This window comes from Mirounga leonina, unplaced genomic scaffold (assembly GCF_011800145.1).
Source record: "Mirounga leonina isolate KUSES-001 unplaced genomic scaffold, KU_Mleo_1.0 Mir_174, whole genome shotgun sequence".
Taxonomy (NCBI): domain Eukaryota; kingdom Metazoa; phylum Chordata; class Mammalia; order Carnivora; family Phocidae; genus Mirounga; species Mirounga leonina.
Window position 1 is genome coordinate 73,341,698 of NW_023270451.1, and position 27,155 is coordinate 73,368,852.

The 27,155-nt window shown below is 41.1% G+C and overlaps 2 protein-coding genes across 3 annotated transcripts in view; both read left to right on the forward strand.

The window, feature by feature from the left end:
* NUP205 (nucleoporin 205) overlaps window positions 1-4,550 on the forward strand; it is an 81,520-nt gene extending 76,970 nt beyond the window's left edge. The window contains exons 40-44 of one of the 2 annotated variants that reach the window (XR_004682116.1): window positions 1,509-1,632; window positions 2,073-2,201; window positions 2,536-2,609; window positions 3,896-4,119; window positions 4,204-4,294. Coding sequence is in view for 1 of the 2 variants with exons in the window: in XM_035021171.1 (XP_034877062.1) it covers window positions 1,509-1,632; window positions 2,073-2,201; window positions 2,536-2,609; window positions 4,204-4,356 (480 nt within the window). In the remaining variant the exon portion in view is untranslated. Of the gene's footprint in view, window positions 1-1,508; window positions 1,633-2,072; window positions 2,202-2,535; window positions 2,610-3,895; window positions 4,120-4,203 lie in introns of both variants that reach the window. The other variant, XM_035021171.1, reaches the window with a different exon arrangement.
* A 6,040-nt stretch (window positions 4,551-10,590) lies between these two features.
* On the forward strand, window positions 10,591-26,297 carry STMP1 (short transmembrane mitochondrial protein 1). Its single transcript, XM_035021173.1, has 3 exons — window positions 10,591-10,702; window positions 22,936-22,989; window positions 23,940-26,297. Exons 1-3 carry the CDS (start codon window positions 10,688-10,690, stop codon window positions 24,012-24,014), a joined length of 144 nt encoding a protein of 47 aa, XP_034877064.1. The 5' UTR covers window positions 10,591-10,687; the 3' UTR covers window positions 24,015-26,297.
* The last annotated feature ends 858 nt before the right edge of the window (window positions 26,298-27,155 follow it).

Genomic DNA, 27,155 nt, shown 5'->3' on the forward strand with positions numbered 1-27,155 from the left:
ACCAAAGAAGGCTTTTGGTAATTTATACTCTAAAATCTGTGCTGAGAAACTTGGGTTTCAGTTGCAGAGGCTAATTCAATAGAAGTGATCCCTTAAGTTAAGATGTCTCTGTGCCGGGGCTCCTGGGTGGCTCAGTTGGTTAAGCGACTGCCTTCGGCTCAGGTCATGATCCTGGAGTCCCTGGATCGAGTCCCGCATCGGGCTCCCTGCTCGGCAGGGAGTCTGCTTCTCCCTCTGACCCTCCTCCCTCTCATGCTCTCTGTCTCTCATTCTCTCTCGCAAATAAATAAAATCTTAAAAAAAAAAAAAAAAGAAAAATCTTTAAAAAAAAAAAAAAAAGATGTCTCTGTGCCTTCAGCATCTTCAGTATCTGTTGGGTGAATTTTTCAGACAAATGGGATGGCTCTCAGTGACCCAGAATCACTCACTGCTGTTTATTGTAGCTAACGATGCTGAGTTGCTAGGCTTGCTTCCTCAGTAGCTGCCTTTCCCATTTGGCACAGCTAAACGGCACGAGGACTCCCTTAACAGTGCCATGGTGGCCTGGGGCAGCCCGGATGTAGAACATGTTGCCATTCCTCGTTTGCACCAACTGTCCTGAAAAACTCCATGTCACTCTTCAGAGTAGTCAAAGCTCCCTCTTGCCACTCTTCTAGTAATCACAGGGAACGTGTAGTGGGTGGTGACAATGTGCCAGGCCCTGAGCTACAAGTTCTGTCTCAGTACATGAGGCAGATGTTGCTATGCCTGTTTTCTCAGATGAGGAAATCGAGGCCCTGGAAGTTTGGATAACTTACCCAAAGCCACACAGGTAGCAAGTCCCAAGACAGGAGTAACTGATGGGGTTCAGGTAATCCCTGAGATTGGGCGGTTTACCTCTGGCAGCCCTTCCCCTTCATGTGTAGCTTATGGGCAACACCAGTACTTGCAAGAGGGATGCAGCCTTCCCGTCAAGGACGTGGTGCTCTCCCAGCCCCACTTCAGGGTGCCTTCTGCCAAAGCCAGCAGCTGAATTTTGAGTTGGCCCACCGTGCTTATGCCGAGCAGAGGTGTGATGAAGGGAGTTCTGGGTTGATGAGCCTATTTTAGTTTCTGCTGTAGAAATCTGCTTTACATTTTCTTCAGAAGATACATGATGGCTGTTACAGAAATTCTCCATGGCACTGTTAAACCTATGGCTTGAAAAACCTACTGTTGTGTTTTGTTTTAGTTTGACAGGAAATTGAGGGTTGGTTGGCCCCTCAGCAGATTGGAAACGTCTGTTTCAGAGATAAGACCTTTTCCAGAAAGCAGCAGATGAATCTTCATTAGTGAATTCGACTACTTTGGCTCTCAGTTTTTTAGTTACCAGCTTCCTAACTAGATAATAACTCTTGTCTGCAAGGATGTTTAAACTTCTTTGAATGTTTTTCGCAGTGCCTATCATAGTGACCCTCTCTGTAGATTTTCATGAAGTTTCTGTTAGAGTTTATGTCATCGCTAATACTGTGTTTGTTTCTGGTCCTCAGTTGTGCCAGTCTGTGATGCCTGTTGGTGTTGAAAAAATCTCCACTGCCCAGAAATATGTTCTAGCAAGACGGCGTTTGGTGAAGTTGATCAACAATCGAGCCAAACTCCTTTCCCTTTGTTCTTGTATCCTTAATGGAAATCACAGTGGGAACTTGAATGGTGACCTTTAAGAGAATCTTTAAATGTAGGAACTGTTTATTGATTGTCACATTATTTGGGCATCAAAACTGTATGAAAAGGGACATAATTTTTTTTCCAGTAAATGCCTGATCTGTTTCCAAACTGAAATTTTTTTTCTTCTCTTTTAGATTTAGCTAGTAATCCTGATAATGTATACAGTCACTGTCTGGACAGGAGGCAGGGACACAGCACCCCCTGGTCCCCACCTCCTTCCTCTCAACACACCTTGCTGCTTTCTGGGGGGACACCTTCAGTGGAACCTTTCCCCTCGCTATTAGACCAAGGCCGTGGGTACATCACGAAGTAGTGCGGTCTCTCCTTTGTTTTCCTCCTCAGAAACTGGTTTGATGAGATTGTTTTCCTTTAGTCCGAGCTCTCTGTAGTTATCATAGAGACCTGCCTATTTATTCTTTGGCGCCATCTGGAGTACTACTTGCTACACTGCACGCCCACGGATTCTCAGGATTCCTTATTTGCCTCCAGAACCTTATTTAAAAGCAGAAGACTACAAGGTAAACTTTATTCTGAAAATTAGCGAACCATACATACCTACAGATTGCAGTGCCTTGATAAACTAGTTACACTTTTATTTATTTTTTGTGTTTCCGGGTTACTAAGAGTGGATTGGGCAATCTAGAGCTACTTAGTTAGTAGACATAGCTGTTTCTTGTAGTTTACTTCTATTCATGGGAGACTGTGTGGAGCATAAGAACATCTTAGACCCCGCTCTTCAGCTTCTTGCAGCTAAGGGCTGGCCAGCTCCAGAGTCCCCTGGTCTTCAGGTTCTTCCACCGTATGATAGATACGTACTTGTAAAGCTGGTTTGTTTGTGTCTTTTGTTGCCAGATTCCTTCACTCCAGAAACCAACCTGGATTTTAGAAGTGGACTGACTGGAGTGAGCCAACATGACATAGACCAGGTGAGGGTCTCTTCTCATACTCTTTTTCTTTTTTGAAAGGAAAAAGGAAAAGCCTAGTATGTTAGTATGATGATGATTTTCTGGATTGTGTGCAAAGACCTGATTTTGATTCTGACCTGGCCGCCTAACAGCTCTGGGACTTCGAACAACTTACTTTCGATCCTCCGTTTCCTCACCGAAGAAGTGGGAATGATAGTTGAGGCTCAAGGAGTTTTGTCAGAGTGAAATGAGGTCTCGTATGTGAGGCTTCTAGGGCAGTAGTGCCTGGAAGGGACATAGTGAGAGTTCAGTCATCAGTAGGCATCGTGATCCGGAAACTCCCAATTTCTTTAGATTAACTTTGTGGACTTCTTAGGCACAGAGTGTCACTTAGCACTTAATTTTTTAGAAAATAATTTAATGGAGAGATTGTGAGCAGCCATTAAAAATTCCATGGTAGGAGACTATGATATAATACAGTATTATGTATTAAGAACCTCTTGACCAATAATATTGGAATGGAAGAAGAGCATTCCAAAAACAACTAACGTAAAAACCTCACATGAACCTAATAGGAGTCTTGGGAACAAAGCAGTTAGCAGGGTACGTGATGTTAGATAAATGGAATTAAAACTAGATCTGCTGCTAGGCATCTGAGTGTCCCTAGCCCTGGTTTGATAAAGCCTCTGCTCTTCCCTAATCCCTCTTGGTCACTGCCTTTCTTGATGCTGAAGGTTGGGCTTTATCCAGGAAAGAGCATCCTCTAGACCATACTTAACCAGACGTCATACATAGCGTGCTCTCATCCTAGCCCTGACTACATCTGCCCTTTAAGTGACTTCATAATAGTAATTCATGTTTTGGCTAGGCTTGTTTAGGGAAGCCAGTATTTAGTGAGGCCATGGGCAGAATTAGCCAAAGAATAGTTCTTCCAGAAGATGTTTGATAAATATGTGTTGAATTAATGACTATTTCTGTTTCATTAGACTGCTCTGTTATAGTTAGAAGAAATGCAGGATTAATAAATAATCTTCTCACTCTGTGCTTTGATTTTACTGCAGAACTGAAGGCAGGTAGAGTCATCTAATTTTACACTTAATTTTAGTGTTTCAGTATAATACCAATAGAATCCATCCAAAACTACATATGAATTCTAAATTACATGAATTCTAAAATGTGTACCAGGTTCCTTTCCTCTGCTTATATATCTTGAAAATAAATGCATGCAAATGTTTTTTTTTTTTAATTGAAAAATCAAATAAAAGTAAAAGCTTCTTTCCAACTTACCCTTTGTTTCTTTTCCCCAGTGGCACCCACTCCTAACAGCTTCTTGTATTGCCCTTCGGGAAATGTATTTGTGTATATGCCCATATATCAACAGCAGCATCGTAGTTGTTGCTATTTAAGATTTTACACTTTTATACGGACCGGAAAGGGAAAAACAATTCTGTACCGATAAATTCTAGCATGGAAATGTGAATGTTTAGTTACTTTGCTACATGAGAAAGGACCACATTACAAAAATTCAAAGGTATTTTAAATTGGAAGACATAGAATAAAAAAAATATTTGAGACTGTAATTTTAATAATGACATGTCATCTGTGTTTCCTCTAGCTTCAGGCTGATGCCATCAGCGCTTTTGGAGAATCACTACAGAAGAAACTTCTGGACATTGAAGGATTATACTCAAAAGTTCGATCTCGCTATAGTTTCATACAAGCTCTTGTCAGACGTATCCGAGGACTGCTGAGAATATCCAGGAACTGAGAGCCTGTGCTTACGCTCTTCTAGGGAAGAGATGAATTGGGGAGAACTGTCCCCTTTTTATAGATCAGTTTGTTTCTAAATTATGACCAAAAAATATTTTGCTATTTCTTTCTTTATATATGGACATCTTTTCTGTAAATTTCTTTGCCTGCTTTCAACCTCACTAGTAAAAAAAAATAAATACTTTTTAAAAAAAGAAACAAAACAAACGTATGGTGAGTCTTTTGAAATTTTACCTAGAAAATGATCAACATTAATGGGAATCCAACAAATAAAATTCCCACAGTGGTGGTTTTCCCCTAGGGATATAATTCTGAATGTTACATTAAAGGCATAGTCTGAAAATTCTAATGTTTTATCCCTTTGTTGTCTACATTACACTTCTGTGATATTCAGGGTTACTCCATGGGGTAGAGCGGACAACAAACTATAGCTATGCTCTTTAACAGAATAGTGTGCTCAGTACTGTGAATGTATTACAGAAAAGTCCCAAGAAATGAAGCCATCTCTTCCCTAAAATTGTTTTTTTCTTTTCTGCATATAAATGATAGTATAATAATTTGCATTTGTTCCTTAGAAATGATTGTGAAATTTCCCAAACTAATCACCTGTAATTAATATGATGGCTACGATTAGGGCAAAAGAACGTATACAATCACCACTCTACTTCTTGCCCAGTTGTACTTACGTTCAAGTGACTACATCATCTCAAAGTCCATTTTTCCCTTTCCAGCCACCAATTATTTCAGCCTAATATATAGGAGAGACTGCAGAAAGAGTCTTGACTCATGCAGTAGCAGAAAAGTTATACTTAGTTATACAGTGTTGCTCTTTAAAAAATTTTTATATCATTTCCATGGCTTTTTAGCATCTTTTTTAAAAGTGCTTTGTCGTTGTTATATTTTGAAGTTAATTTACTGCCCACCACTTAGAAACATTAGTCTTTAGCTGAAAAGCATCCTGCTAATAAATAGAAGTCTCAGGGGAGTGTGAATGTGTGAATAAGTGGGTACACCATGGAGTAGCAACTGCAGCTCTCCCCCACCCCCACTCACTACAGTCAGGCCTCTGGTGACATCAGAACACAGGCAGGAGCCCAGGAAGAATCAGAAAGGAGCCTGGGGCACAGAATCAAAGCATTTTGTAGACCTTGGGAGTGTGAAGCTAAATTGAAAATGAAGATGTTTAGATTTACTAAACTTTGTTTTCCTGTTTTCCCATCATTTTTTCCACAACTCCAGCAGACTGGATCGGAAGTTGGACACTGGAGAACGTGTGGGGAGGGAAGGCAGGAAGGATTGCAGCTGCAGGTATGCTGCTTAGAAGGCTGACCAGGAATGCGATTTGTATAATAAAGTCGGAGGGAGAAGCTAACAGTCTTGGGGGCTGCAGAGGACGCACTGCCTGACTCAGCGTGGTTACCTGGAGTGTGGAGAGGGGCTGTGTGCTCTGCAGCAAAGCAAAGGGGATCAAACACTGTAGAACTTTCATTTTAAAAAGGTTTCGCGTTTAAAGGGAAGGTTCGTCTAGTCCTAAAAACTGCTAAATAAGCGTAGGATCTTAAAGCATTGTTTTTACTGAGTTAATCTGGTGGGATTAGAAAAAAAGAGGTGAGTACCTTCTTTATTACTGTAGTCTTCATAAAGTAGTGTTGCATGAGTATATAAGTCTGAACTTTATCTGAGCTATAAAAGCTGTTCATACACAATTGAATCTTTTCTAAATATTTGTCTGTTTTCCCAAGTTAATTTGAAAAATGTTAACTCTTCACAAGAGTTGAAAGTACAGTGAACCTATATTCTTTAACCTAGCTTCACCAACTGTTAACATTTTGCCCATTTGCTTCATCTTTTTTTCCCTTAACTGTCTGAAGGTAGGTTGTAGACATCGTGACACTTTATCCATAATATTTCAGCAAGTATTTCCCTCCAAATCATAGTACCATTATTGCACTTAAGACATTTGCTAATAAATTGCAATAAAGAATTTTCTAATATTCAGTCTGTATTCAAATTTCAATTGCCCCCCAAAATGTACTTCTAGAACTTTTATGTTTTTACCCAGAATTAAACCAAGAGTCCACATTACATTTAGTTCTGTCATGTTCCCTTCATTCAGAAGCGGTTCCCCTCCCTTTTCAGGGGAGGTGTTTAACCTGACACTTTTAAGCTATTTTGTAAAAGGTCCCACAGTTTTTGTTTTTTAATTCAGGTTAAACATTTTTGGCAAGAATACTACAATTCTATGGGTGATATGCCTTCAGCATATCGTATCAGGAGGTACATATCAGTTTGTGCCATTATTTTAAGCTTGCTCAATTGAGGTAGTGCAATGAATAATCCGTTGCAATGAATAATCTATAGGTTGATATGTCAAGACTGTGAATTTATGTTTCCAAAAACCTTTTCAGCCATTGCTTTTTATCATGTATTCAAATTTGAACAATTTGTGTATGGCTTCAATCATACAAATAATACAATCAATATAATAAATGTGCAGATACCCACTCTATCCTGTCATATACTTAATTTGATCAAATCTTTAAATTAACCATCTTTGCTCCAGAATTATTTTTTTAAGGAAATCTATGGTACATACATTTGGGGCTCCTGTGAACTCCCTGATCCCATTCCCCTAACTTCCCTCCCAGATACAAGCTTTGTCAAGAATTCATTGTTGAATTTGCCATTCATGTTTTGTGCTTCCACTACATATGTGTGTGTACATAAGCATTAAAAAGGATTGTTTTACAGGGTTTTTTTTGTTTTTTTTAAGTTTTTAATTCCAGTTAACAGAGCATGTTACATAGTTTCAGGCATATAGTATAGTGATTCAGCACTTCCATACATCACTTGGTGCTCATCACAAGTGCACTCCTTAATCCCCATCACCCATTTAACCTATCCCTAGTTTTACAGGTTGTTAGTCTTTATATGTGTCTTGTCATACTATGGAACAATTTGCAGTTTGCTTTTTTTTGGTTCAACATTGTGTTTTTAATAATTCCTCATACTCATTTATTATAAATATTGAATGGTAGTTACTGCATTTTACAAATACCCTAATTTATGCATTCTATTGTTGGTGACCGGCATACATTTAAATTCCCAGTATTTTGCTATTACAAACAGTGCTGCAATGATTATCACACGTGTCTCGTTGGATGAGATATAGGACGTGTAAGAAGGCCTCTCTGGATTATATAACTAGAAGTGGAAATCCTGAGATGGAGATTAAGAATTTTAAATTTCACTAGACATTGCAGTATTTTTCTCAGTGGTTCCTCCAATTTACTCCCACCCATGGGGTGAGAGTTCCTGTTTGTTCATACCATTAGTAACAGTTCAATTGTCATACTTTTTTCCCCAATGACTTAATTTTTTTAGAGCCATTCTAAGTTTACAGCAAAATTGAGAGGAAGATTCAGAGATTTCCCATATACCTGCTGCTCCCACACATGCATAGTCTCCCCTCCCCCATTATCAATACCACTCACCAGAATGGTATGTTTTTACCAGAGATGATCCTACATTAACACATCATAATCGCCCAGAGCCCTAGGGTTCACTCTTGGTGTGTATTCTTTGGGTTTGGACAAATGTATGACATATATCCATCCCTATAATATACAGAGTATTTTCACTGCCCTAAAAACCTTCTGCACTCTGCCTGTTCATTTCTCCATTCCTGCTTACCCCCCACCCTCGTAACCAATTATCTTTTTATTGTCTCCATAGGTTTGCCTTTTCCAGAATGTCATGGACTTGGAATCATACAGTACGTAGGCTTTTCAGATTAGCTTCTTTCACTTAGTAATATGCATTTAAGCTTCCTCCAGTTCTTTTCATGGCTTGATAACTTTTTTTTTTAAAGCACTGATTTCTAGTCCATTGTCTGGATGTACCACAGTTTTTTAATCCGCTTACCTACTGAAGGGCATCTTGGTTGTCTCCATAGATTGAAGTTCAGATTTCTTGAGGTTTAGACCAGCTAGAAAGGGAGTGAAGCCAGAGGGGAGCTCACAGCTTGTAAGAATATGGAACAGCTGAGACTGGAGATCTGGCTAAGATCAAAGAATTGGTAAAATAGGAAATAAGATTTGTGACTATAATAATTCAAAGGTGGAGCAGGTCCAGTAGATAATAAAGTATGGGTTATGAACATGGCGGTAGATTGCTGAAGTGGTGTGAGGATGAAAGTCACTGGAGGTAAGGAGTCTGGAAAATACAAGTATATGTGGCCTTGGATGTCACCCATGATCATGATAGCTTGGCAAGGCTGAAAGGAAGGCTGTTAGATGCTAAAGCCTTTGGTGAATGAGGGGACCACCTGGGAAGTCAGTAGATGAAGGGATCATGAAGGGATAAAGGGAAGGCATGAATCTTGAAGTGTTTTCATCAGAGGACATTTAAGTAATAATCTCAAAGTAGCAAAAAGAATTCTGCCCTTTTTCCCCCTCTCCTTGTGGTTATTTGGGGGTATAAGAGAAAGAACCTTTGAAAAGACCTTAGAGGAAAAGGCTTCCTTTCAGGATTTATCTGTGAGAAGGGGATAAGGTTTTATGCAAGGATCTTCAATAAATCCTGTGTTCAGAGCCTGTGCCAAGCACTTGATGGGCACTGAGGATGGAGTCATGAACGGAATGAAATCCTCATCTTCGTGGAGCTCACAGTGTGGTGTCTTGCAGCTCAAAATGTTTCGGAGGCCACTGGTAGCAGCATCACTTGGGAGCTAGGTCGAAATGCATGTCTGGCCCAACTCTGATGTACTGAATCAGAATCTGCAGTTTAACAAGATTTCCAGGTGATTTGAATGCACATTAGAATTTAAGGAGCACTGGTCAAGATTTGCCTGAGTCTTGTTTTAATCTAGATATGTTGGAAATTGAAGTGTGTTATAGCCATCTACCAGCAGCTCTCTCTTGGCAGTCACTTTAGTTCAAAGAGATCCCACTCCTCTGGTTATAACTGATGAGAGAGCACCCAACACTAACTTGACCAACAGCATTCCTTTCCCAGGTATTTGAAAATGGTAGGGAAAGAGTGATTCAGTTTTTCTATCGTTGGATCATTTAATGAGTAAACTCCAGTAACAATGGTCATATTCTGGAAGGCAGAAAAAAACAAAAGTCAAAATGAGAGGACAATGAAGCAGATGTATGGAGAAAAGCAGAAATGGAGAGAAAATGCTGCTTAATTCTGGACACCTTTCCCATTCCCCATCGTTGTCCACCTTATCTCCATAACACACTCCCATACGGTTTAAGCTATTATGATTTGGTTTTTATGGTTTGGAACTAGAGTTCTACTTAATATAACAGATAATGGGTGAATTCAGAAGGCAGAGAGCAAAGTGGTCTTGCTTTTGGAAGCGTGTGTTAATGGAGGTGGTTCAAGGTTTTGAAGACCAGGAGCAGGAGGTGGCCCATAGTATGATTGGGTAGCTCTGTGTGGAGACAGGATGAGGAGAGGTCTTCTAGAGCTCACTGTCCACCCCAGACACATGACAAGCATTTATTGATCCCTCACGTTGTCTCATTTGATTCACAGAACAGTTCAACGGGGAGCTGGAATTAGCCCCATTTACAGAGAAGGAAAGCGAACTTGAGAGAGGTTAAGTAGCCAGGAAGTGAAGGCAGTCATGAATTGGACGCGGCTGTGCCAGAGACTCCAAAGGCCTCTAGCTTAACCACTTAAGTACCTAGCCTCTATCAAAAGTGCTCATTGCAGGTTACATAGCACACCTGTGGCACTTTTGAAACGTACAGCTCTCCTCACCTCCCACAGATTCTGCGTGGGATCTGGGTAGATTATGTTGCAAAAGCGCCACGGATGATTCTGCTTTGCACGTAGGTACGGGATCCGCTGCCTCCTGCAGACCTTCTAGGTAAGGGAGTCCTAAGTCTGGCTCTGCATCAGAATCGCTGGGGCGCTGGTAGTAATCTAGAGCCCCCGCCCGACCCAGGTTTACACAAGCGGGATGTGGAGACTGGCGTCCTGGATTCTGAATGATCAAATCTGTCCAGCCAGACCTGCCTGGGGCTTGAGGCTGCCCTGGGCGCGGGCCTTCTCCCCGGTCCAGGCGGTAATTCCGGGGCGCTCCGCCAGTGGGCGGCGGAGCGCCGCGAGCGGCTCGGGGCGAGCGAGGCGAGGCGAGGCGAGGCGAGGCGAGGAGGGAGGCGCGGGCGGGGCGGGGCCGGGCGTGACCCGGAAGCCCACGGAGGGTTCCGCCCCTCGCTCGGGGAGAGGCAGGCTCGGACCTGCCCACCGAGCTGCCGCCGCCCTCCGCGCCCTCCGCGCCCTCCGCCCTCCGCGCCCTCCTCGCCGACGCCATGCTCCAGTTCCTGGTGAGGGGAGCTGCCCAGGAGGGGCCGGGGGTGGGTCCGAGGCCTGTCCAGCCGGCCTAGGGCCGGGTTTCGGGGGCTCTGGGCGTGTGTGCGGATCCCCGCGGCGCCCGCTCGTCGCCTGTCGGGGTGGGCTGCGGGGTTTGGTGTCTGCCGGGCCCAAGCCCCGTGGCCATTACTGGTGCAGTCGTCCGAGCCCCTCAGACCTGGAGGTGTCAGCGGGCATTTTCACAGCCGCTTCTGTGCCGTCCTGGCGGGCACTGGGTGAGCCTCGTGTTAAGGCTGTAGGGGCCCCCAATGGCTTGTAGGCTCCCCTCTTCTGCCCCCACACCCCACCCGGCCCTGCTGTAGGTTTTCTGGGACGTGGCAGGGCCGGGAGGGCCGGCAGCGAACTCTTAGTGAGCCACCTCGCGAGGCGCGGACGCACCAGGGCAGAGTTGGAGGCTTCGGGGAGCCCTCGTCAGGCCTTTTACAGCTTCCAGACTTGGAGGATGGCTGGTTGCTGGCGTGAGTCAGACCCCGGTGTGCACGGAGCTCCTCCAGGGGGCTCATTCTGGGGGGAAATGAGTGTTACTGTGAGTAAATAAATTTGTCCCATGGCTCTTTATTTCGGTTAAAAACTGGCTTTCTGGCACAGCCGAGTGTATTCCAAAGGGTGCCTGGTGAAGGTTCCCGGAGGCCTCGCCAGACTTTTCCAAGTCCGAGTCGTTCTTTCTTCCAAGTGTTTGTGCCTTCCGAACTTCCTTCTGATTAAGAGGCAGGTGACCGTTCCAGTTATCTTCCAGGTGGCCAAGTGGAGTGCTCCGGGGAGGAGATGCCCTCCGGAATGGTACCTACTTTATCAAAGAGAATTTTTTAAAGTGCCCCCTTTGTCTTTTTTGAGGTGGTAATTGATTTTTTAAATCCTTAGGAGGAAAGAGGTATCCTTGACATAAATTGCCCGACAAAGACAGGGCTGTTCCTTTGCCTCTGGAAGTTTTCTCCAGTGTCCTACCTAGGAGTCAATAGAAATAATTACTGCCTTTTAGTTGTAGGAAACACTCAGGTTAAAAACAGTATCAGCCTGATAATGCAATATATGTTAAGAAAAAAAAAAAAAAAGAAGAAGAAGAAGCAGGTAGCGGGAGGGGAAGAATGAAGCGGGGGAAATCGGAGGGGGAGACGAACCATGAGAGACGATGGACTCTGAGAAACAAACTGAGGGTTCTAGAGGGGAGGGGGGTGGGAGGACGGGTTAGCCTGGCGGTGGGTATTGAGGAGGGCACGTTCTGCATGGAGCACTGGGTGTTATGCACAAACAGTGAATCATGGAACACTTCATCTAAAACTAATGATGTAATGTATGGGGATTAACATAAGAATAAAATTAAAAAAAAAAAACAGTATCAGCCTGGGGGCGCCTGGCTGGCTCAGTCGTTAAGCGTCTGCCTTCAGTTCAGGTCATGATCCCAGGGTCCTGGGATCGAGCCCCACATCGGGCTCCCTGCGCGGTGGGAAGCCTGCCCCTCCCCTCTCCCACTCCCCCTGCTTGTGTTCCCTCTCTCACTGTGTCAAATAAATAAATAAATAAAACAAAAACAAAAAAAACATCAGCCCCAAAGTGTAAGATGATAGCATTGAGCCTAATACAGCTGTAGCTCATGGACAGACTGAGAGGACGTTGATTAATTTTTTCTTTTTTTTAAGATCTAAGGTTGCTTTTTTTTTTTTTTTTAAGATTTAAGGTTGCTTATCTATTGCTTTCATTGTTCATATCTCTGTGGATTAAAATATTTGCCCATCATCCCGGTCTCAGAAACTTGGTCCTGTGGTCCTGCTGCCCTTTGCTTTTACTGCAGAGGCTTAAGGTTTCGCTACAGTTGTTTTAAGGAAACTTTGGAAGCTTTTGAGGGGAAGCCTGACAGGATGGGAGCTCTGTGCACACTGCCTGTCAGACCGTTACTGGCACCAGCTATTGCTCTTGGTACCCTTAAGCACGACCTCCTTAATCCCTCCTCCCTTGGCTTTTGGATCGTTTGTGTCTGTATTTTCTGACATTCTTTAACATAACCATGGATTTATCTTTACAGAAGAACCCGTGAAGGTGACTGGCTCGGGTGCTGGCCCCTCCAAGGGCTGAGGGGATAAGTATCTTGGTGCGGCAGCTGGGAAGGGGCCCTATCTAATCGCGCCTGTTGGTGCTGGCTGCTTTTCCCTTCTTTTGGTTACTAGGTTTTTCTCAGGGCATGGTCCTTGACACTCAGCTCTTTTCTTCAAACCCACCCTCAGGGACTGTGTTCCTTGCCATGCTGTCACCTTTCTCCTCTGCTGCTGCTTCCAAGACTACCTTGCGTCCCTTTTTCTGAGTTCCAGTTGGCTGTCCTCTCTTGTCCCCGAACATCTCTCGTCATCCCCTCTATCTCAGATCCAACACGTCTGGACCCATTACCTCTTCTGTTCCCCACCCTGCAACGCATGCCTCACACCTAACTTCTTTCTCTGTTCTCCAGTCCTGGCTGTCTCAAATTTGAAATACTGACATGATCCTTGATTTATTTCTCTCCTTCATTCTCCATATCATTTAGCTGCTATGCCTAGCACATATATTTCCCTGCGTGCTCTTGGGCAAGTTACTTATCTGCTCTGTGCCTCAGTTTCCCCAACATAAACTGGGCAATAATAGTACCTGCTTAAAAGCCTGCTTATAAGGCTTTGAAATTAATTCATGAAAAAGAGAACGCTATCTTGCACACAGCACTCTGAATGTTAGCTCTTGTGTTAAGCCATGGGGTCTTCATTACTCAACTTATGAAAGTTCCATCTTTATGTTCCTACTGCCAGGTTTGTAGAGTAGGGGTCTTTTACTCCACCGTTGCACTAGCTACACCAGCTTAGCTGGTATAGGAATGTGGGTTTTGAATTGGAAGAGTTGTTTTAGGTTCTGGAGTTCAGCTAACATGCTGACACGTCAGTTTCCACTACTAAGGGGGTCTCCGGTTTATGTTTCATCACCTCCCATTAAAATAGGCTCTCTACTTTCTCAGATGATCTATATCATTTTTGGTCAGTGTCTCCCTAACTAGTTCTTGGTGTTAAAGAGCAGTTCTTTTTTTTTTTTTTTAAGATTTTATTTATTTATTTGACAGAGAGACACACAGTGAGAGAGGGAACACAAGTAGGAGGAGTGGGAGAGGGAGAAGCAGGCTTCCCGCTGAGCAGGGAGCCCGATGCGGGGGCTCGATCCCAGGACCCTGGGATCATGACCTGAGCCAAAGACATGCTTAACAACTGAGCCACCCAGGCCACCCCTAAAGAGCAGTTCTAATCCACGTGACAATCCTTTACATATTTGAAGAGCATTATCTTGGTACCTCTCTCTATCTCCCTGACCCCCTCTAGTCTTTTCTTTAGACGAAACATCTCTGATTCTTCCGTCCATTCCGTCCATTCTTTATGGTTTCAGGTTCATGCTGGTTAGCCTATTCCCTGAATATTCTAGTTTTTCAGTCTTTCTTTTTTTTTGAAACATGGCACTCCTGCTCCAGTCTGATCAGCCATAGAAAAGTAAGGCTGTCTTCTCTAGTTCTAGGTTTCCCTTGACGCCCTTGGTGTTCTGTCCACTCTTGCAGCTGCCAGAGTAACCATCCAGTATTAATTGTCTTATTCACATAATCAGAAACTGTCAGTGGTCTTTATGTCCCTGCACATCAGATAGTAACGACTTGCACATCAGATTTTCAAGATTTGCTCATCTGACTTCATTTTCCCTTACTACTGCCTTTCAACATACCTCCTCTGTTTTAGATTGACTAGGCTATCCTACCGATCTGGACCACCTACGGACCTGGACCACCTATGGACCTTCCTGCCTTTAGACCTTCCCATCTGGTTTTCCCTTTGTCCTCTTTTTTTTTTTTTTTTGCCTCCCCAGCTATTCTCAACTCCCATCTTTTTCCATAAACTTTTCATAAAGAAAGCTCATGGATCACTGTTATCTTTCTCCCTGTTAATTTACATCTTAAATGTCTTTCATCAATGTTTTACTATCTTCTCAGTAATAGTCTTTCACTTTGTTTTTTATATTTATATTTCCAGGTGCTTTTTAGTTGTTGTGAGTGGCGTCCTTTTTAAAAATTACATTTTCAGATTCATTGCTGATGTATAGCTAAGTTTGGTGTATTGATTTTTGTATCTAGCAGTCTTAGCTATCTTTTAGCTCCCATAATTTGCAGATTCTCTTGGAAGTGAATCACTGACAGGGTGCCTGGCTGGCTCAGTGGGTAGAACATGTGACTCTTGATCTCTGGGTTGTGAGTTTGAGCCCCACATTGGGTATAGAGTTTACTTAAAAAAATTTTTTTTAATTAAAAAAAAAAATTGGGGCACCTGGCTGGCTCCGTCAGAGGAGTGTGTGGCTCTTGATCTTGGGGTCATGAGTTTGAGTTCCACATGGGGTATAGAGATTAAATAAATAAACTTTAAAAAAAATTTTAAAAAGGAAGTAAATCAATGAATGCAATACTGTGAAGGCAGTCATATCTCCAGTGAAGGCAAAAATGACAGTTTCGTGCTCTTTTCCAATTTTTGTCTCTCTCTGTCTTGTCTCGAGTTAGGACTTCCAATGGCAGAGCAGATATCTTAGTTTTTTCTTCTGCTTTTAGTGGAAATGCTTCTCAGGTTTTAATACGATTGTTTGTGTTTCTGATATTTCCTAACATTAAGGAAATTCTCTTCTATTTCTAGTTTAAGAGTTTTTGTTGTGATTGACTGTTGAATTTTATCATGCTGTTTCCCCATCTGATGATCAAGTGATTTTTCTCCTGTAATATGTTTATAGAGATTACATTAGATTTCTAACATGACGCCCTTGAACTATGTGGCCCATTCAGACCATCATTTGGTGATGCATTGTTCACTGCACCTTCACTTATTTTAGTCTTGTCTTTCTAGAATAGATCATAAATCCCAGAGGAAGAAGCAACATAGCTTATGCTTAGATTTCCTAAGCACATGGCACTTAGTCAATACTATGTGATTTATTTATTTAATTAGATATTCCTCCTTTGCCTGATTACTACTCTCATATTCATAAGATACTTGAATATTTGAATCAGCTCCTTTGAGAACAGGCAGACCGGTTCTACCTGATGGACCTCTTTCCAAAGTGTTACAGCTATCTTTTTCATGAATGTCCCTATTTAATTTACTGGCTCAATTGAAGAATTAACAGCCCCCCCCTTCATTATCTAAGGAAAATTACTGCATATAAAACCTAGCTTACATTTTTAAAATGCACATCTCTGTGGTGGTAGTAGAAGAGATATAGATTATATCCTCAGCAGATTTTTGGTTTAATGTATAGAATATGAGTTTTATCATTACTTGAGGCAGATGCTAAACACAGTTGATAATTTCTCCACAACAAGTCTTAAATGTTTAAAGACTAAAGGTGAATTTTTTTCTTGCCTCCTTGGGATGAGCAGTCTTGAGAGAGCTTCTGTAGGTCTCTAGACTTATGTGGAGAAATAAAATTATCAATTTGTCTTTTTATTAATGTTAGATAATATATACTTCTGGTTTTCTTGTCATTGTGTAGCTTTTCTCACCTGAGACCATAAAACATTTTTAGGTATCCTTTTGAATGCTAGCTGTTGCTATATTTGCTAAATAAAATGAGATTATTATTTATTTTTAGTGAGATTATTTTTAGATTTCTTAAGCCCTTGTCAGTAAATAGGAGGTGGTTCAGATTCTGTGTCATAACTTGGGTTTGGTTGTGTACTCTTTGAAAATGTAATTTGATGAGTCCTATTTCAGAATTGTTAGGTATTCAGTTGGGGTTATTGCCAGGAGCCATCCCCGGGTAAAAATTGTAGCTTTATTTGCTAATTGACAGATGTAACTTTTTGATTGGGGAAGAGGTTGAGCAGCAAATGATAAGAGATTGCTATGGAGTTGGCTTTCTTATTTTTAAGACTTAGTGGTTGTGATTAAACAGCTCGTGTGTCCTTACATAAAAAAGAGTTGATTTTCTGTGGTGTTCATACACAGAGCCAACGGTTTATCTCCATGGTCCTCATTTTTTTTCACTCTAACATTTCCATTCTTTTCAAATATTTGTCCAATCTAGAAACCTTGAAGTTGTCTTTGATTTCCAGTTTTATCACATATAGCTGATATTTTACCAAATCTTAATGATATTTAAAAATGATTTTATTTATTTATTCATGAGAGAGAGACAGAGAGGCAGAGGCAGAGGGAGAAGCAGGCTCCCTGAGGAGCAGGGAGCCAGATGCGGGACTCGATCCCAGGACTCTGGAATCACGACCCGAGCCGAAGGCAGACGCTTAACTGACTGAGCCACCCAGGCGCCCTAAAATATTTTTAAGATATAATTTGCATCCTACAACTCATCCATTTACAGTGTAGGATTCTGTGGTTTTTTATATATGTTCACAGAGTTGGGCAACCATTACCACTATAATTTTATATCCAATATTTCATTGTCCCCAAAAGACACCCCATATCCATTAGCATTCATTTCTCATTCCCCTCTTCCCCAGACCTGGACAACCACTAATTTTGTGTCTTTATCATTTACCTATGCTGGACATTTCCTTTAAGTGGAGTCGTATAATACGTTGTCTCTTCCGACTGCTTTTCACTCAGAACGGTGTTATCAAGGTTCATCCATGTTATAGCATGAATTAGTACTTTTATGGCTGAATAACATTACATTGTATGGATATACTACATTTTGTTAATCCATTCACCAGTTTATAGGCATTTGGATTGTTTGCACCTTTTGGCTATTATGGATAATCTTGCTGTGAACATTTGTGTACAAGTTTTTGTGTGGATGTATGTTTCAGTTTGCTTGAGTATATACCCTAAAGTAAAATTGCTGCATCATATGGTAACTCTGCGCTCAATTTTGAGGAATTGCCAGACCATTTTCCAGAGTGGCTGTACGATTTTACATTCCCATCAGAAATGGATGAAGGTTCCACTTTCTCCACTTCCTTTTCAACACTTGTTTATCTTTTTGATTAAAGTCATCCCAAGTGGGTGTGATGTGGCACCTCATTCTGGTTTTGATTTGCATTTCCTTAATGATTAGTGATATTAAGCATCTTTTCATGTGCTATGGGCCATGTATATCTTATTTGGAGAAATGTCTATCAGATCCTTTGCTCAGGAGCACCTGGGTGGCTCAGTGGGTTGAGTGTCTGCCTTTGGCTTGGGTCATGATCTCAGGGTCCTGGGATCGAGCCCCGCATCGGGCTCTCTGCTCAGTGGCGAGTCTGCTTCTCCCTCTCCCTCCCTCTCTCTGATCTCTCTGGCTCTCTCTCTCTCTCTTAAATAAAGAAATAAAATCTTGGGGCACCTGGGTGGCTCAGTCGGTTAATCATCTGCTTTTGGCTCAGGTCATGATCCCAGGGTCCTGGGATTGAGCCCCGCAAGGGGCTCCCTGCTCGGCAGGGAGTCTGCTTCTCCTTCTCCCTCTGCCTGCTGCTCCCCCTGCTTGTGCTCTCTCTCTCTCTCTGTCAAATAAATAAAATCTTAAAAAAAAAAAAATCTTTTTTTTTTAAATTTTATTATGTTAGTCACCAAAAAAAAAAATCTTTAAAAGAAAAATCCTTTACTCCTTTTTAAATTGGGTTGTCTTTTTATTGTTAAGTCATAAGGATTCTTATATTCTGGATACAAGTCCTTTATCAATACATGATTTGCAGATATTTTATTCCATTCCATTGGGTTTTTTTTTTTTTTTCATTTTCTTGATGGTATTCTTTTTTTTTTTTTTAAGATTTTATTTATTTATTTGACAGAGATAGAGCAGGAACACAAGCAGGGGGGAGTGGGAGAGGGAGAAGCAGGCTTCCCGCCAAGCAGGGAGCCCGATGCGGGGCTCGATCCCAGGACCCTGGGGTCACGACCTGAGCCGAAGGCAGACGCCTAACAACTGAGTCACCCAGGCGCCCCTTGATGGTATTCTTTGAAAGACAAACATTTTTAATTTTGATGTCCTGTTTAAGAAACTGTACTTTTTGTGCTATTGATGTCCTGTTTAAGAAACTGTTGCCTAATACAAAGTCATAAGATTTACTACTTTGTGTTCTTATAAGAGTTTTATAGTTCTAGCTTTTACATTTAGGTCTTGATCCATTTTGAGTTAGTTTTTGTTTATGATGTGAGATAAGGGTCCGTATTCTCTTTGGCATGTAGATATCCAGTTGTCCTAGCATCATTTCTTGAAAAGACTGTTCTTTCCATTGAATGTATTAGCACCCTTGTTAAAAATCACTTGACCAGGGGCACCTGGGTGGCTCAGTCGGTCTATTGATCCACTCTTGGTTTAGGCTCAGGTCATGATCTCCAGGTGATGCAATCGAGCCCCATGTCCAGCTCTGAGCTTGGTGGAGAGTCTGCTTGGGTTCTCTCTCCTTTTGCCCTTCCCCTTCTTCCTCTGCTCTCTCTCTCTAAAATAAATAAATTGTTAAAAAATCACTTGACCATAAATGTAAAGGTTGATTCTCCATTCTATTTCATTGGTCATCATTGATTTTTATTTTGTTATTTTTTTAATTTTAATTTTAATTCCAGTATAGTTAACCTACAGTGTTATATTAGTTTCAGGTGTACAATATAGTGATTCAACAATTCTGTGTATTACTCAGTGCTCACCCATTCCCCCACCTACCTCCTCTCTGGTAACCATCAGTTCTCTATAGTTAAGAGCCTGTTTTGCGATCATCATCATTGACTTTTAAGAAGAAAAACAATTCAGTCATGTTTGCTTGCTGCCCCTTCTGCTGCCACACTAATCTGGGCCTTCTCTGATCTGTACTTATTCATTGTTCAGCCTTTTTTGAGTAGAGCTGCTAGGTGAATACTTCCAAAGCAGTGCTTTTATCGTATTGTTGCTGGTAAAGAGTAGCCATTGGCTTCCTACCGAGGTTACATGGGAACAAAACTTTGCCTGCTTTTTGAGGTCCCTGAGCCAGCCCTACCCAGGGCTCCATACTTAATTCTCTCCATTTCTAAATTCAAATCCTCTTCTGGTCAGTCCTATTTCTTTTAGTCAAGTCATCACCTCCTCATTCATACCTTATGCCTTGATTCTCCACATTCAGTTCCCTTCCCAGTTTATATTTTAACACTTTCTCAGCATAATTAGAGGCTTTAATAAGTTGAGGTACAATGATCTCTTTCACATATGGTTTCTTAGAAGAATCACTTCTGTGTCATTCATGTGGCCACTTAATGCATGACCCATTTCTGGTTTTTCCTGCATCTCTTACATTCAGGGTCCTGTACTGGCTGCTGCCTTCAGTTATATAACTATTTTATTTAAATGTAGCTTTTCTTCCTACACATTCTGTATGAACTCTTAAAATGTGTAGGGACCATTTTAGAATCCCTTCAAGGGCTGAATATGAATTTATTTTTAGTATATAAGGGTCTTGAATCTTTTAATCAAAACCTTTGGGGGCCAGATGTATTTGACTTTTTTAAAAAAAGATTCTAGAAAGGTTTAAGCTGTATATACCTTGTTATTTAACCCAGTAGCACTCTGGGATAGCACTCTTTAATGACCTATATTAAAATATTTACTGTTACACATATTCTCCAGTGGGATGTGGGGCAGGATCCTATGTTTAGAGATTGCTTTTTCTGTAGCAAGAAGTGAGTATTCACACTGAAATGTAATAGACTATAAATAGTATCATATCAGCTCAGGTCAGGTGTGATTTTGCTGCCAGTTGAGTTACAGTGAAACAGTTTGATTAGAGTTTTGGGTTTCAGAATTGTAATAGATTGAGGAGCTTCACCGATTCTAAGTGTATGGTGTAATTGTAGAGCTGGAAAATTCTGTCTCTTATGTACACTGCCCTGGGCGGGTCTAGACTTGCCTCCTGTGGCTCTTAGCTGTAGCCTCTTCCTCCCACCCATTTGTTCTCTAACCACTTTGCTCACATCACTCCTCTGTCCCCACATTTCTGGTGTTTTTACCATTTATTATCCCCCATGTGCGTGTGAGAAGCAGCTATATATGATTGCAGAAGGGATGTGATAGTTATTTAGTGTTGAGCTTGGGAAGCAGTCATTTTTCTTTTTTCTGCACTACTTTCTTTGCAGGGAGTACTGTGGGGGAATCAGTGATGTGGAGGGGGCCCCATGGAGGTGGCATACAGCCATCTGGATGGACTCCTGATGAGGCGTCCAGGTCTTGGCCTGGAAGAAGTTAAGCAATCTTGGCCTGCAGAGAGGTTGCAGACTCATTGAAGGCCTTCTATAATCTGGCTCCAATCTAACTTGTCAGACTAATGAGTCACCATTCCTCAGATTTATATTTTATATTTTTTATTAGATTAAAATGTTCTCTCTGTGTAAACTTGCCTAGTGAGCATCCCATGAATAACTTATAAATGCTGTTCTGGCTTATGCATTTTCCTCAACATTTCACTTAATATGTAACATATATTTAATGTAATGTAATGTATTTAATTTTACAATATCCCAGTGGTAGACCTGGCGATGTTCTGAAACTGGAATTGGATAGCACTTGTCTAGAGGCCCATAGTTTTTGTTTTGTTTTGTGTTTTAAAACAACTACCAGTTTTTCATGTGCTGGTGAAATTGCCAAAGTGAAGCCAACATTAGATATGCCATATTTATGTTGAGACACATGTGGTAAGAACCAGGAATCCTAGAATGTTGGAGCTGAAAGGAACATTGTTAGTATAATGTTTTATAGATCAGGAAACTCCAATCAGCTACAGCTACACAGCTTGATAGTGAGTAGTAGAACCAGAATTCTATTTTTCTTGAAAATTTTCACCCTGTTATCTGGGGTTAGAGCTAAAATTCTCATTTGACCCCCCCCCCCCCAAGTAAATATAATACTCTTTCTGGATTTGGAAAACTTTTGTCTACCTGGTTTCAACCCACAGGAGTGAAAAAAATCGTTTTGCTTCTTGGTGCCAACTTGGTAAAACTATTATTTCACAGAATGTGCCTAATTAATCAAATGATTAGAAAATGGACTCTGATTAGAGAATGGATAGCTGCTTTTATGCTCCTTAATTAACTAACAACCAATTTAAATTGTGCTTTTGGTGTTTAAAGCTCAGGAAGGCAGTATTCTGTTTCCCTATATGTATCTCTGACTTGAAGAGAAGGTTCGACCACACCATGTAGAACTGACGGTGTTAAGTGCCATACTTTTTCTGTTAAACTGCTGTGTATTGAATAGGAGCAATGCCGATTAGAGAAAATGATAAACAAAAAAACAAATGCCAGTTTGAATTTATGAAATTAGAAATTAGGCGTCCCGTTGGAGATTCTTAATTATTGGAGGAAAAAAAACCCAGGGAATTAATGGATCATCATTAAACTCAAAGTTTAATGAGCTTCGGTTCTTTTGTGGTGAATGGAGTGCTTTAAATTTTCATGAAACAGGTTTTGTTCAGGAAAATAGTCACCCAATGGCATAAGCATTTATAGTTCTCTAAAAATCATGCCTGTCTCTCCTCACTGAGTAAGAGCTGGTTAGGGAATCTTTGTCCCCCACCGTTTTAAGTGTTCTGCCCATTAGGTTCCACCCATGGCAGAGTGTTAAGCCATATGCTGTCTCAGTTGTATGTCAGAGTTTCCCATGCTCTTCTGTCATGATACATTTTCGGTTTTGAGTATGAATCTAATTTAGGTTCTGTGTTCCTTTGTTGTGAATGACCCTGAAAAAATCACTTCATTATCCTGGGACTCAGGTATGAAGAGACTGAATTGTGAAAATCTCTTCATTGTCCAAGATAATACAGTTTAGCTGAGTACTTTTTTTAATGGGATATTTTTAATTTGATGTAGCAAGAAGTAACAATATTTATAACCAAAAAAGAAAGAAAGACAAAAACCAAATTACTTTTAACAACAAAATCATCTCTTTGGCTTAGGTTTCTGGACCTGACAGTTAAGTATTTATGGAGGTTGTGAGGGGACAGGGAGAATCTAGGGTAGATTTGTTTAGTGCTGCCATTTATTTTCACTTTTGTATGCTCTTTAACCTTTTGGGAGAGTATTTCTATGTTTATTTTATAGAAGAAAACTGAATCTCATACTGCCTAGCCCTAGACTGGAAACTGGGGTCTTGAACTGTCCTGAGCTCCTTAGACTATTGTCTATATAGTTTGGTTTGGTATCAGATGGCACAGAACTTGGTATCCAGTGTAACTCTTCCTGTTCTATTCTTTCAGCTTGGATTTACTTTTGGCAACGTGGTTGGAATGTATCTGGCTCAGAACTATGACGTAAGTGGCCATATCCATATCCACCCCGATTCCATGTCACAAATTTGTAGTGATTTGTCTTTGTTAAAGTCAGGTACGCCTTCCAGCATAAATGAAATCCATAGATCTGAGGAAAATGTCCTGAATTTTGTAGAAAGATTTTCCATTGTTTGAAAAATACATCTCACAGAAGCATCTGTCCTCCATTATCACCACAAGAGGGCAAAATCCCATCAATTTAAGATGGTCTTGTGATCCTGAACTATGTTTGTTAGCCCAGAGTAATTAATTACTAAGTTGGAGTCTTCTTACAGTTCTATGGAAAATTATGTGATAAGTGGGAATTTAAAGACTAATTGGTAGCGTACTACCCGCTACGTGGTAGTAATGACTGAGAATTTTAGTGATGGATCTTTATAATGCAGCTCAGTTAAGGAGGTCAGAGTTTTGTGAAGTGAGGAGTTATATTAGCCTCATTTTATAGATGGGAAGTTGAAAACCAGGTGACAAAACTGTAAAGAGATGGAAAGGAAGGGGAAGGGGTGGGAAGAGGGAAGGAAGGGAAACATGATATTAACTTTTGATTTGTTTGTGGTGAAGCTTTTAATGTGACAAAAGAAATTCTTTATCAACCTTCACTTGACTTATATGGTTTTCTAGGGAGGAGCTTTATTAATTTATATCACCTTTATTGTTTATATGTACAGCTTCTACTTGGCACTGGATTGAGGTGCTAAGTGAGTATATAAAAGGAGAAGTCAGAATCTGGCTTTCAGGGAGGGAGCATACGTTACTTTCCAACTGCTGAGATCTTTCTTATGCAGTTAGGAGGCTAAGAAATTCTATTTAGCAGGTCACTTTCAGAGAAAAATAAAGACTTGTACAACAACCCTTTATTGTTGGAGGAAGAGAAGTAAAAGATTATTGATTAGGTTGATGCAAAATTACAATAATCTTTTTTCTCTTTAAAGATACCAAACCTGGCTAAAAAACTAGAAGAAATTAAAAAGGACTTGGATGCCAAGAAGAAACCCCCTAGTTCATGAGGCGGACTCCAGCACTGCCTTCTGGATGTATGGATTCTGCTGTTCTTGAGGGCCTCCTTACCATCTGAACCAAAAGCTTTTGTTTTAAATTCCAGCCTCAGCAATTTTCCTGTTAGATTCTGCATTGCCTGAGAGCACAGATGGGGCCACAAGTTAAGAACCACCCTTTTCCAACTTCCTCACCTCGTCCCTTCCTCCTTCCAGCCACTTGAGACAGCCTAAGACTGGAATTATGGTGCTAGATTAGTAAATGTGACCTTTAATTTGTAGTCTCTCCTTTATTCTTGGAATTTCTACTCTTTTCTAAAGAAAAATTGATGAGTTTTGTATAGCCGTTCAGACATAAATAATGCTGATTACACAGCTTAGTGATTATAATGGGTGTTTAAACATTTGGTACTAAATTATGTTGTTTTAAAGTCATTAAAATTAAAGCCCAGAAGCCAGTTACTCCGGAATTATCCGCTTATTATATACTGTTGTCAGATAGCTCCGTAAGTGCTAATTTAATCAGTAAATCAATTTACTACTCATTAACTGAGAAACTATATTCTGAGAACCCTGTCAGGAACTAGGGAGTTAGTTTAAAAATGTAAAATAATGGCCCTTATCCTCCGTAGAATTCATAGTCTAGTATGCATGTTTTTCCTTAATCGTGTCTTTGATTTGGCTCCTTTCCCTCAAAAGAATCCTACTTATCTTAGGGGATTACAGGTGCATTTGACGTTACATGATGGATAAATGACAAGTTGTAAAGGAAATTTTATGCCTCTTGACATTAAAAATGTATTTACATTATACCTTTATAGCGATTCTCATGAGAAACTTTGAGGATTTTTTTTTTTTTCCCCTGCAATCAGAAATCACCATTGTATGTTGACCCATAGGTAGGGACATCTCTAAGTCCCTCATTTAGCAGGAAGAAGCTATGATGAGACCTCCACCCAATTGCCAAAGATTTGTCATTGTTGATCTGTCGAGGTGGAACAGAGAGGCCACTTTTAGGCCACAGGCTTGAGCAATAGAAACCTGAGCAAGGCAAAAGGGCCCACAGTGACCATCGAGCTGATGCATACAGGCTCATTAAGCCATAGGCCCTAACCGACCAATGGGCTACTTAAAACCAGTCACGGTCCCTGAGATTGCCAAAAAGGGAGAATTCCGTAGCCCCTTACTTCTCCCTATAACTGTGGCCCCTCATCACCACCTCTTGGCAGTCTCTCCTTTGCTGTCCTGCCCGTTGCCCCCTTGCAGTGTATTCAGTAAACTTCTGTTACTTTAAGACAGGAGAGAAAGAGAAAGATCACATTGTAATTTGTCAAATATATAATTAGTCCATTTTTAAAAAATTAAATGTTTATATACATCACTTGTACCCTGGGTGAGGATACAAGAGTGATTCAGAGCAAAGGCCCTCTCATACTCCTGTCCTTCAGCTCCGAGTTCCTCTTCCTGGAGGCAGGCACTATCAACAGTCTCCTGTATACTCTGAGAAGGATTCTCTGCCTAAACAAATACATGTGTGTGTGGGGGGGGTTACACAAATCATAAACTGTATTGAGTTCACCCTTCGCCCCCCTCCCCCCTCTTTTATTCCCCCTTAATGGAGATCATTCCATATCAGTATGTAAGGAACAAGAAACCTCTTTCCCTTTTTTGGCTACATGAGATTCTATTGAATGGATATACCATAACGCATTTAATCTGTTACTGATGAACGTTAGGTTTCCTGTCTTTTGCTGTTACAGTGATAACTTTGAACCTAAAGTTACTGTACATATCTGTGCAGGGTATAGCTATAAACTAAACCCTAACAGTGTAATTTGCACTAACTCTAGATAAAGTCCTGTTTGATTGTGTGTTTTGTTTTAGGGACTTGTCAGGCAGCTCACTGATAATGCCATTTCTGAAGACATTTTAGCAGAATCCATAAACTGAAAGGAGGAATTTAGAGACGCCTTTTTTTCAGACAGTGATGACATTGGTACTGTGTGATTCCAAAACAAAGGGGTTCTGCTTCTCTTTGGAAACGGATCTCTCATTCATGGGTATAGGTTTTCTCTCTGGCAGCCTGTCCTGCTGTGTGATACAGATTAGCAGCATATGATGCTTTGGCTTTACCCTAGAAGTGAGATCCTGGGCAAGGGGCTTATTTTTTGACACTGTTGTATTCTCTAAGATGTGGACGCAGTATCTACCTCACACGGCTCACATGAGAAACCGTTGAGATTATGTGTGTGATGTGTTGCACAGTGCTTTGCAAATTGCCCAATAAATAATAGAGATTGGTCCAAACATGCTGCTTTTGGTCAGAATACTTTATTTTTCTGCAGTCATTTTTTTGGAACCAGTTTATGAGCCATGCAAAATTTGTCATTCTGTGGTCACTCTCTTGGTTGCTGATGAAAATCTAGAGTATCTACCTTGATCATACCTCCTGGTTCACAAGATTTGATCTTGAATAACTGAATTGTTAGCAGAATGAACCACAGCCTTAAAGGATAAAGGTTTACCACCTTTGAGGGTATTCAAAATGCTACAGGTTTAGAAAGGGGCTTCCAAAGTGTGATTCCTTGTCACAGATAAGGTAGCATGATTGCTCGTGTGTCGTTTCCAGAGTGGCTTTTTAGGGATAAAGGTAATTTAGGTAGTAGGAGATTAAGTATCTCTATATTATGTCTAACCTCATTTGGATATAGGGCTTCCTCAGGAATGACTGACTCTTCCCTTTGCTAATAGGCTCATTTCTACCAGTGGGAACCATCCAGCAACTCCATTCTTGCGTTCACCTTCATGTGAACTGCAACACAGTGAGAACAGGCTGCCTCAGTGGTCACTCTCCAGGTACCCTCTTCTAGTTTTAGGTTCTTACAGCAGCGAAACGGGGCTCAGAGTTCTCAGGTGAGATTATCCTCCCTGAGATAGAGGAGGAGCTGAGAACCATCACAGATTTTAGGGTGTGGTTGAAACTTTGTAATGTGCGTGAGGGTTGCAGTGAGTGTGATTGTGGCACTAAGAGTTGCGTTCCCTGGGTGTTTTGTAGGGACTTTTGCCTCACAAACCATCAGAGGGATGGGAAGAATCACAAGACATACTCTTCTCCTTTTAAAATTGTTTGAAAACTCCTGTTGATGTGATTTA